The following is a 12,711-nucleotide window of genomic DNA, read 5'->3' on the forward strand; positions in this document are numbered from 1 at the left end:
ATCTGACAACAGAGACCCCAAACACATGAAGTAAAACCTGACAGAATGAAGGGGAGAAATAGACAATTTAACAACAATAGTTGGAGACTTTGATATACCACTTTCAATAATGGATAGAACAACAAGCAAAACATCAACAAGGATATAGAACACTTAAACAGCACTCTATACCAACTAGACCTAACAGACATCTATAGGACATTCCACCCAACAACAGCAGACTATACATTCTTCACAAGTGGACAAGGAAAATCCTCCAGGACAGGCTATATATTAAGCCATAAGATAAACCTCAATACATATAAAAGAACTGAAATCACACAAATATTTTCTCGGACAACAAAGAAATGAAATTAGATGTCATATGGCTCACAATTTCAATCCTAGGTATACACCCAGGAGAAATAAAAACATTATGTCTAGGGATGCCTGGGTGGCTCAGCAGTTGAGCGTTTGCCTTTGGCTCAGGGCATGATCCTAGCTCGGAGATTGAGTCCTGCATTAGGTCCTGCCTGCTTCTCCCTCTGCCTATGTCTGTGCCCCTCTCTGTCTCTCATGAATAAATAAATAAAATCTTAAAAAAAACCCATTATGTCTACACAAAGACTTGTAAATAAAAGTTCACAGTAGCTTTATTCATAATAGTCCAAAAGTACACAGAACCAAAATGTCCATCAACTGAAGAACAGTTTTTTTTTTTAAAGTTGGTATATCCATATAATGGAATATTATTTGGCAATTTTTATTCCTTTTTAGGAATGAATACTGAAACATGCTACAACATGGATGAACCCTGAAAACATTATGCTGAAAGAAGCCAGTTGCAAAAGACCATATATTGTATGATTCTCTTGATATGAAACATTCGGAATAGGCAAATCCATAGAGACAGGAAATAGATGAGTAGGACCAAGGGCTGGGAGGAGGAGGGAATAAGGTTTCTTTTTGAGGTGATAGAAATGTTCTAGATTTAAACAGTAGTGATAGTTATACAACTCTGTAAATCTACTGAAACCCATTAAATTGTACACTTTAAAAGGGCGAATTGTGTTTATGAAGTTCCATAAAGATATAACAATAGAGAAGAAACAAATGATACCTATAACCTTCCTACTTGCCTGCTAAGTCAGACAAGCCTTTAGTTGATTTTTTTTTTAATTTTTTAAAAAATTTTTATTTATTTATGATAGTCACAGAGAGAGAGAGAGAGAGTTTTTTTTTTTTTTTAAAGATTTTATTTATTTATTCATGAGCGACACACAGAGAGAGAGAGAGAGAGGCAGAGACACAGGCAGAGGGAGAAGCAGCAGGCTCCATGCAGGGAGCCCGACGTGGGACTCAATCCCGGGTCTCCAGGATCACGTCCTGGGCTGCAGTCGGCGCCAAACCGCTGCGCCACCGGGGCTGCCCTAGTCGGTTTTATAATGACTGTTTCTCCTACCTCCCCTCCCAAGGTTTTATAAAATCAGCAGGAATTTTAGCCCCAGATTATTATGATTATTTAAAAAACATCTCCTCTTTCTGAAGGTCACCCTTTACTTTACCCATGGATTCAACTTCTTTGCATGTCCTGAAATGTGTCTGCTTTCTCAGGTCTCTGCTTGAAAGCTTTTGTATATGCAGCCTCTCTGTTTGGAATGCTCTCCCAATTGGCTTTTATTTCTTTTCAAGCATGCAGATGTCACCTCTTTAAAGAAGTCCTCCTTGATTCCCTTTTATCTAAGACTTTGTTGGTGCACACTCTCTTCCATTTCATCTGGGTTCACCTCTATCGTAACATTTATCTATCTCCCCAACTAAGGGAAGGTTATTGAGGGTAGGAATTGTGTCTTTTAGTTATAATCACCTTGCCCTGTGCCTAGTTGTAACAGAGTAAGAAAGGCTGTCTTAACCCTATAATCATTTCCTAATTTAATAGTAACAGATTTTATCTTTCAGGTGGAATTTGTTTTGTGTATGTGTGTGTACTGACAGTGGTAATGATTGTAGCATCAGTTACACCAATATGGTTCATTTTTCTGAACTGGCAGGAAACATTTTGAGATATTTCTAGGATTTGCTGACATCCTGAATGAGGCTCTTGAACTGAAGTTTAGATATTAATACCATTTGTAAAACTATAATCTAAGTTGATAACTAGTTCTGATTATTACAATTTTTTTGTGTATCATGAAAGAAGCTACTTGGAAACTACATATAAGATATTATATGGAATTCCACTAGGGTTTTAAAATTTCTTTTACTTTAAATTTCTGACAGTTATTTTATAAATTTAAAAAATAAAGTTTATATATGAAAATTTAAAATTAAATACCCATTCTTCATTTTATCATGTGGAAAATAAACTTTTCTCTTCAGAGTTGTGTATATGATAGGCTTCTGTCCCAAAGTGGCCAACTGCCTGCTAAGTATTAAGGAATACTGTAAAAAAAAAAAAAATCATTTTTTCACTTTCTGTAGACAAAATTATTTTGAAATTAAATCATGATATATTTAATTTGTTATTTTAGCTAAGACATGATTTATATTTATACATTTACCACATTTTCAGGATCATTTTTTTTTAATCATATAGCTTCTTCCCTGTTGAACTTTATGAATCATAAAGAAGGTATAATATCATTTCCAACATGTTGAAAACACTATACATAATCAGATTCCTGAATGAACTGAGATTATGGGGACCTTTAAATAAATATCCTCATGTTTTAATTTTAATGAAATAAGTAATGGAGTTTCTAAAACTAATCTGTTAGAATTATGTCTATATGGATCTGACTTCAAAGCAACATATTCTTTCTTTTTTTAAAAAAATATTTTATTTATTTGGGAGAGAGAATGAGCAGGGGGAGGGGCAGAGAGAGAGAGAGAGAGGGCGGAGCAGACTCCCCGCTGAGTGCAGAGCAGCGGGGACCTTACTGGGGCCCCACACGGGGATCCACTAGGGGATCCACCCCCGGGATCCATGTGAGGCTCCATTCCAGGACTCTGAGATTATGACCTGAATCCAAGTCAGACACTTAATCAGCTGAGCCACCCAGGGGCTCCCAACATATTCTTTCAAGGTAGGTTTCAAATGATATCTGGAGGCTTTAACAAAAATTCTTAGTATAACAATGGATCTGACATCTTTCCTTTTTTTTTTTTTAAGATTTTATTTATTTATTCATGAGAGACAGACAGAGAGAGAGAGAGAGAGAGAGAGAGAGAAGCAGAGACACAGGCAGAGGGAGAAGCAGGCTCCATGCAGGGAGCCAAACGTGGGACTCGATCCAGGGTCTTCAAGATCACGCCCTGGACTGAAGGCAGTGCTAAACCGCTGAGCCACCAGGGCTGCCCTCCTCTTCTCCTCTCTTTCTTTCTTTCTTTCTTTCTTTCTTTCTTTCTTTCTTTCTTCTTTCTTCTTTCTTTTTTTTTTAATGCTATTTAAGGAGAAGTTGAATTGACTGGAATTTTTCCTAATTGGTATTTTTGGAATAGAGACAATGGTGTCATTATGGGGAATCCTTAGAATAAAAAATCAGATGAGGGCCAGTCTAAAATTCCATGGCTTCTGGGGCATCTGGGTGGCTCAGATAATTGCGGGTCAGACTCTTGATTTTGGCTCAGGTCATGATCTCAGAGTCATGAGATCCAGGCTAGGGTGCGCTCCATGCTCAGCATGGACTCTGCTTGAGATTCTCTCTCCCTCTCTGAGTCTCTGCCCCCTTGTTCTGCTCATGTGCTTTCTCTCTCTCTCTCTCTCTCAAAATAAATAAATAAAAATCTTTAATTAAAATAATGTAAAAAAAATTCCATGGCTTTCTTCTGCCCCAATTCTCCAATAAAGTTCCAGTAAATTTCCTAGAAATGTCAACCATCAACAAAGGAGCCTTTGAGATTGCCATGATAAGTGTCAGAGTATATTCATTGGGACTATGGGATTATCTAATAACCTAATTTTGGGAGTGAATGTGGTTAGGTAAGACCTCCCTGAAGAATATACATTTATTGATTTTGATAAAGAAGTATAGGTTTGCCTGGTATATAAAAAATAACGGATATTTTAAATTTTATTTCTGAAAATCTTATTCACTATTCAGAATTTAAAATACAACTATCTTTCATATAACTGCAAAGGAAAGGAATAAATGTAGCATAGCATAAGACAGGAAGAAAATATAGTAAGTGATGTATACCAACAAAATAATAGAAAAGAGGATAGGTTAAGAAAAGGTTAACGCAATCATACAAACAAGCTTAAAAATGTTTTTCTGTTAAGAGGATAATTCATTGTCATTAAAGATAATTTTATTAGATGGCCAAATTTAAAACATAGGTTATAAAAATTAAAAACACATTTAATATATTTCTAGAATTTACCAAATGTAGGCTACTGTTATGTATCCATGTTTTATAACTAGAGGTCTATATAAACATGATTTTTAATGTTAGCATAATAATCCATTGAGTGAATTATCATCTATTTAACATACTCCCCTACTGGATATTTAGGTAATTTTAGGTTTTCACTATTATAAATATTATTGCCATGGATATCATCAGATGTAGTCTTTCCCAGTAAGAACTATTTCTTTAATCTTAGATTCTTGGAAATGTGATTACTGCGTCAAATGCTATGAACACTTAAGAAATAATTGATACATATTATTGAAACAATTTCTAAACGGATGGTGCCAGTTTATTTTATTATTAGTAATCTATGACAGAACAACTTTTACTTATGCAGATGTCAAACTCTATTATTATTTTAAAAAGTATTTTTCTAGTTATAACATCAATATATGGTTACGGAAACTTAAAATACTTTTTGTTTATCTCACCTGTTTTTTCAGCAGCACTTGATACATTGGACCAATCTTCCCCTTTGAAACACTCTTACTTTGCTTCCGTGTTACCATTTGCTCCTTGCTCTATTAGAGATCTCCAGAGCTTGGTCCTACATTCTCTTCCTGTCAGTACCCTTCTCATAGTACATTTTCTTCCTAGGTAATCTCATTCAATCATATGGCCTCAAGTATCATTCAATTCCTATAAAACTGCTCAAATTGTTTGGCCCAGATCCCAAATTTTATATCTAGTTCATGATCTGTATACCTAACTAGACTTTTAACAGTGATTTTGCTTGTCTTAGAAACACTTCAAATCAATATGTACAGAACTGCACTGCTGCCTCAGGGCTCTGCCTTCTAAGCCTGCATTTGTAAATATTTGTTGAATGAATAAAGAAGAAAAAAATCTTACCACCCAGAAGAGAGTATAGTTCTTTCAGAATATAGCTATGAGAAGAGCATTCTGTATAGAATGAACAACAGTTACAAAGGCTCTGAGGGAGGAGAGGAATTATTATGGCTGAGGAATTGAAAGGAAGATAATGGCTAGAATCTAGTAAGAAAGAAATAGTACAGGAAAAGGTTAGATAAAATATAGACAGAAATCACACCATGCTAAACGTTGTCGGTCCTGGAAAATAGTTTGGATTTTATTCTTAGTACCATAGGCAAATGCTAAAGACATTTTAAAATATAACTATTTTATTTTGAAATAGTTTGACTCACAAGAATTGAGTCAGCTATTCCCAATGACAGCAGCTTATATAATCTTAGTGCATGTCAAAACCAGGAAATTGATGATGATATAACACTATTAACTTCGGTACGAACCTTATTATGATTTCATCATTCTTTTTTTTTTTTTTTTTACAAGTGCTCCTTTTGCATAGTTCTGTGAAATTTTATCACATGTCTAGTTTTATGTAACCATCACAATATAGAGCTGTTATAGAATACGGATTATGGAACTGTTCAATCACAAATAAGAAACTCCCTCAAAAAAAAAAGAAAAGAAAAAGAAAAAGAAACTCCCTCATGTTAACCTTTAAAAGTCACAACTGCCTGCTAACTCTAACTTCTGGCAACCACTTCTCTGTTTTAAATGACTGCAATTTTGTCACCTCTAAAATCTCCTATAAATGGAATCATACAGTATGCAACACTTAAAATTGGCTTTTTAACTCAGCATCTATCCAAGTTGTTAGGTATATCAATAGTGCATTCTTTAAACATGAAAGATATAACTATAAAATCCTTAGAAGAAAACAAACATTGAATCTGGCATTGATTTCTTAGATATGACTCCAAAGGCACAGGCAACTAAAGGAAAAACTGACAAATTGGACTTCATTATACAAATAGCCAAAAAGCACACAAAAGGATACTCAACATCCCTAATCATTACAGAAATGCAAATTAAAACCATGGTGATATACAACTTCACCTCCGTTAGGATAGCTATTATTAAAAATAAATGTTTTACTGACAAATTTGCGAAACATCTGACAAAGAATTAATGCCCATCCTTCTCAAACTCTTTCAAAAAAGAAGGGAATGCTTCCAGCTACATTTTATAAGGTCAGCATTACCCTGATACCAAGCCAGAAAAGGACACTACCAGAAGACAAATTATAGTCCAACATTCCTGTGAATATAGGTGCAAAATTCTCAACTACAGACTAGCCAACCAAATTCACTTGCTCATTAAGAAGATCACACGTTAAAAAAAAAATCACACGTGATGATCAAGTGGGATTTATCCCTGCAATGCAAGAATGGTTCAACATATGCAAATCAACAAATGAGTTACATCACGTTAATAGAATGAAAGACAAAATCATATGAATATCTCGGTAGACATAGAAAAAACATTTGACAACATTCAACATCTGTTTATGATAAAAAACTCTTTTATAAATTCCATGTAGATGAAATGTACCTTAACATAACAAAGGCAATATCTGACAAGACCACAACTAATACCGTACTCAATGATGAAAGGTTGAAAATTTTTTCTCTAATATTAGGAACAAGACAAAGGTTCCCACCCTCACCTCTTATTCAACACAGTACTGGAAGTCCTAACCAGAGAAATCAGGCAAGGAAAGAAAAGGCATCAGAATAGGAAAGGGGAAGGTAAAATTGTCTCTGCTGATGATATGACCTCCTAAAATTCTACCAAAACCCCCATTAGATCTAATCCAAAAGTTATTAAAGTTGCAGGATACAAATTAAAATACAAAATCAGTGGTATTTCTATATACTAACAATAAATAGAAATAAAGAAAATGATCTCATTTATAATAGCATCCAAACAAAAAAAAAAATACTTAGGAATAAAATTACCAAGAAGGTGAAAGGTCTGTGCTCTGAAAACTAGAAGACATTGATGAAAGAAATTAAGGAAGACACAAATAAATGGAAAGGTATTTTCATGTTTATTAGAAGAATCAATATGGTTAAAATGTCCATATTACTGAAAACCATCTACAGATTCAATGTAATCTCTATTAAGAGTTTGATGGCATTTTTCTGCAGTGGTAGAAAAAAAGAATCCTAAAATTTCCATGGAACCAAAAGAGATTCCAAATAACCAAGGCAATCCTGAGAAAGAATAAAGCAGGAGGCAACACTTCCTGATTTCAAACTATGCTATAAAGCTACAGTAATCAAAACAGGGTGGTACTGACATAAAAACAGACAAATAGATAATTGGAACAGAACTGAAAGTCCCGAAATAAACTGAAGCAGAGGTAGTCAACTAGTACTTGACAAAGGAGCCAAGAATACTCAATGGAGAAGAGGGTCTTCAATAAATGGTGCTAAGGAAAATTCATGAGTAAAAGCATGACACTAGACCCTATCTTACAATACTCACAAAAATTAACTCAAAATTAATTAAAATATTAGATGTAAGGCCTGAAACTATAAAACTCTTAGAAGAAAACAGGAAAAAAACTCGTTGACATGGGTGTTGGCATTGATTTTTTTGTGGTATGAAGCAGCACAAGAAACAAAATCAAAATTAAATAAATGGGACAACATCAAATTTAAAAAGCTTCTGCACAAAGAGAGAAATAATCAATAAAGTGAAAATACAACTTATGGAATGGGAAAATATTTGCAAAGCCATACCTGATAAGGGATTAATATTCAAATCATTTAAAGAACTCATATAACTCAACAGCTAAAAGCCAAATAATCTTAGTGAAAAATGGTAAAAGAAAAAAAACCTGAACAAGCATTTCTCCAAAGAAGACATAAAAATGGCCAATGGGTACTTGAAAAGATTCTCAACATTACCAGTTATTAGGAAAATTCAAATCAAATTCACCTTGAGATGATACCTCATGCCTGTTAGCATAGCCTTAATAAAAAAGACAAGTGATAACAAATGCTGGTCTGGATGTGGAAGAAAGGGAACCCTTGTGCATTGGTGCAACTGGTACAATCACTACGGAAAACAGTATAGACGATTGTCAAAAAAACAAAAATAGAATGACCATATGATTTAGCAATTTCACTTCTGGGAATATATTCAAAGGAAATGAAAACACTAACTCAAAAGATATATGCACCTCCATATTCATAGCAGCATTATTTACAATAGCAAACATATGGAAAAAACCTGTTTCCATTGACAGATGAAATAGATAAAGAAGTTGTAATATACCATATATATAGTTATTAAACCACAAAACCCCCAAGGAAATCCTGCCATTTGTGACAACAGGAGGGCATTATGCTAAGTGAAGTAAGTCAGAGAAAGACAAATACTGGATGATCTCTAAAAAACAAACTTATGGAAAAAGAGATCAGATTAATGACTACCAGAGGCAGGCAGTTAGGGAAGGAGAATTGGAGAAAGGTGGTGAAAGACACAAACTTCAGTTATAAGATAAAGTACTAGGGATGTGATGTATAGCATGGTGACTACTGCTAACACTGCTGTGTGGTATAAGGGAAAGTTGTTAATGGAGTAAATCCTAAGAATTCTTTTTTTTCAAAGATTTTTATTTATTTATTCACGAGGGTGGGGGGGAGAGAGAGAGAGAGAAAGAGAGAGAGAGGCAGAGACATAGGCAGAGGGAGAAGCAGGCTCCATGCAAGGAACCCAATGTGGGACTCAATCCCAGGGCCCCAGGATCACGCCCTGGGCCAAAGGCAGGCACTAAACTGCTGAGCCACCCAGGGATCCCCTAAGAATTCTCATCACAAAAAGAAAGTACCTTTCTCTCTCTCTCTTTCTTTCCTTTTTCTTTTTATTGAATCTATATGAGATAATGGATGTTAACCCAGTGTGTTGTGGTAATCACTTCACAATATACATGAGTCAAGCCTTAAACTGACACAGTATGTCAATTTTATCTCAGTAAAATTGGAAAACATTAAAAATAAAATTTAAAAAAGAGAAGTGACTTCAGCAAGATGACAGAAGTTCTCCCACAAAAACAACAATTTGACAACTCTCCATGAAGAAAAATAGCTTTGGGAGAGCTCCAGAGTATAATTGAGAAATTTCAGCAACCCAGTGGAGCACAAAAACTGAAGATGGTGCACAGAAAAGTACAGGAAGCATTTAACCTGCATTATTCTAACTCTCAGGCCAGCACAGTTCAATGCTAAGAGGAATTCTGCTGGCTACAACTCCCCATGGGAGAGAAGGAGAGCAGGGAGACCCCAGCAGTTCTCACCACCACCGTGGACCTCCACAGCTTTCTCTACTGAGGACCCTCACAGTCTCCACCAATGTGGACCCCAGTATATGAAAGCATAAATCTCATTGGCAAAGAAAATTACGTAGACAAATACAGAACAATGTAAAATTGTAATGGTGATGCACAAATTACTTTTAATGCTAATCTAAAAGTTAAGGAAGAAAAATTTGTTAAAGGATATACAACACAAGAAGTAAAAACTGTATCTGTGGGCAGCCCGGGTGGCTCAGTGGTATAGCGCCACCTTCAGCCCAGGGTGTGATCCTGGAGACCTAGGATCGAGTCCCGCATCAGGCTACCTGCATGGATCCTGCTTCTCCCTATGCCTAGGTCTCTGCCTCTCTCTCTCTCTCTCTGTCTCTCATGAATAAATAAATAAAAAACAAACAAACAAAACTGTATCTGTGAAGTCCATCTGGTCCAGTCTGTCATTCACAGCCCTTGTTTCCTTGTTGATCTTTTGCTTAGATGATCTGTCCATTGCTGTGAGTGGGGTGTTAAAGTCCCTACTATTATTGGATTATTATCAATGTGCTTCTTTAATTTTGTTATCAATTGACATATAACTGGCTGCATCCATGTTAGGGGCATAAATATTTACAATGGTTAGATCTTCTTGTTGGATAGACCCTTTAGTTACAATATGGTATCCTTCCTCATCTCTTATTACAGTGTTTGGTTTAAAATCTAATTTGTCAGGACACCTAGGTGGCTCAGTGGTTGGGCACCTGCCTTAGGCTCAGGGCATGATCCTGGAGTACTGGGATCAAGTCCCGCATTGGACTCCCTTCATGGAGCCTGCTTCTCCCTCTGCCTATGTCTCTGCCTCTCTATCTATCTGTGTCTCTCATGAATAAATAAATAAATAAATAAATAAATAAATAAATAAATAACAAAATAAAATAAAATCTAATTTGTCTGATATAAGGATTGCCATCCCAGTTTTCTTTTGATGTCCATTGGCATGATAAATGGTTTTCTATTCCATCATTTTAAATCTGGAGGTGTCTTTGGGTCTAAAATGAGTCTCTGCAGACAGCATATTGATAGGTTTTGCTTTTTTATACAACTGATACCCTGTGTCCTTTGATTGGGGCATTTAGCCCATTTAATTCAGAATAACTATTTTTTTTAAGATTTTATTTATTTATTCATAGAGATGCAGAGAGAAAGAGAGAGAGAGGCAGAGACACAGGCAGAGGGAGAAGCAGGCTCCATGCAGAGAGCCCAACGTGGGACTCCATCCAGGGTCTCCAGGATCACGCCCTGGGCTGCAGGTGGCGCTAAACTGCTGCGCCACCGGGGCTGCCCCAGAATAACTATTGAAAAATATGTATTTAGTGCCATTGGATACCTAGGAATAAACTTAACCAAAGGGGCGAAAGATCTGTACTCAGAAAACTACAGAATGCTCATGAAAGAAGTTGAGGAAGACACAAAGAAATGGAAAAATGTTCCATGTTCACGGATTAGAAGAAAAAATATTGTTTAAATGCCTATGCTATCTAGAGCAATCGAAACATTCAATGTAATCCCTATGAAAATACCATCAATTTCTTGCACAGAGTTGGAACAAACAATCCTAAAATTTGTATGGAACCAGAAAAGACCCTGAATAGCCAAAGGAATGTTGAAAAAGAAAACCAAAACTGGTGGCATCACAATTCCTGACTTCAAGCTCTATTACAAAGATGTAATCATCAAGACAGTGTGGTACTGGCACAACAACAGACACATAGATCAATGGAACAGAATAGAGAACCCAGAAATGAACTCTTCTCTCTAGTCAACTAATGTTTGACAAAGCAAGAAAGAATAGCTAATGGAAAAGATATAATCTCTTTAACAAATGGCATTGGGAAAATTGGGACAGCCACATGCAGAAGAATGAAACCAGACCACTTCCTCACACCGCACAAAAATAGACTCAAAATGGATGAGACCTAAATGAAATAAAGGAATCCATCAAAATCCTAGAGGAAAACAGATAGTAGCCTTTATGACCTCAGCCACAGCAACTTCTAACTAGACACATCTCCAAAGGCAAAGGAAACAAAGACAAAAATGAACTATTGGGATTTTATCAAGAAGAAAAGCTTTTGCACAGCAAATAGTCAACATAATTAAAAGACCACCAACAGAACAGAAGATATTTGCAAATAATATATCAGATAAAGGGCTACTATCCAAAATCTGTAAAGAACTTACCGATTCAACATCCAAAGAACAAATAATCCAATCAAAAAATGGGCAGAAGACATGAAGAGACATCTCCAAAGAAGACATACAAATGGCCAATAGACACATGAAAAAAATGCTCCACCTCACTCAGCATCAGGGAAATACAAATCAAAACCACAATGAGATATCACCTCACACCAGTCAGAAATGATAGGAAATGATAGATGTTGGTGAGGATGTGGAGACAGGGGAACCCTCTTACGCTGTTGGTGGGAATGAAAGCTGGTGCATACTGGAAAATAGTATGGAGGTTCCTCAGAAAGTTGGAAATAGAGCTACCCTGCAACCCAGCAATTGCACTACTAGGTATTTATCCCAAATATACAAATGTAGTGATCTGAAGGGGCACCTGTACCCTAATGTTCATTAGCAGCAATGTCCACAATAGCCAAATGACAGAAAGAGCCCAGATGTCCATTGACAGATGAACGGATAAAGAAGAGGTAGTAGATATATACAATAGAATACTACTCAGCTATCAAAAAAATTAAAGTCTTGCCATTTGCAATGACATGGATGGAACTAGAGGATATTATGCTAAGTGAAATAACTCAATCAGAGAAAGACAATTATCATATGATCTCACTCATATAGAGAATTTAAGAAACAAAACGGGATCACAAGGGAAGAGAGGAAAAAATAAAACAAGATGAAATCAGAGAGAGAGAAAAACCATAAGAGACTCTTAATCACAAGAAACAAACTGAGGGCCACTGGGAGGGTGGTGACAGGGTAACTGGGTGATGAACATTAAGGAGGGTACGTGATGTAATGAGCACTAGGTATTATATAAGACTGATGGATCATTGAGTTCTACCTCTGAAACCAATAATACATTATATGTTAACTAACTGAATTTAAATATAAATAAAATAAATAAATGTAAAAAAGAATACAAAGGGGGCATAGTAAAAATGTAG

At 35.8% G+C, this 12,711-nt stretch overlaps 1 protein-coding gene across 25 annotated transcripts in view; it reads right to left on the bottom strand.

Annotated features, from left to right (window-relative positions):
• Positions 1-12,711, bottom strand: part of CATSPERE (catsper channel auxiliary subunit epsilon) — a 199,931-nt gene that overhangs the window by 100,689 nt on the left and 86,531 nt on the right. For 18 of the 25 annotated variants that reach the window (XM_072830289.1, XM_072830293.1, XM_072830306.1 and 15 more), the window contains one exon: positions 2,315-2,421. The exons of the other annotated variants lie outside the window; for them this stretch is intronic. In XM_072830289.1, coding sequence (XP_072686390.1) covers positions 2,315-2,421 — 107 coding nt within the window. The remainder of the gene's footprint in view (positions 1-2,314; positions 2,422-12,711) is intronic. 25 annotated transcript variants of the gene reach the window in all.

This window comes from Canis lupus, chromosome 6, assembly GCF_048164855.1.
Source record: "Canis lupus baileyi chromosome 6, mCanLup2.hap1, whole genome shotgun sequence".
NCBI classification, from domain to species: Eukaryota; Metazoa; Chordata; class Mammalia; order Carnivora; family Canidae; genus Canis; species Canis lupus.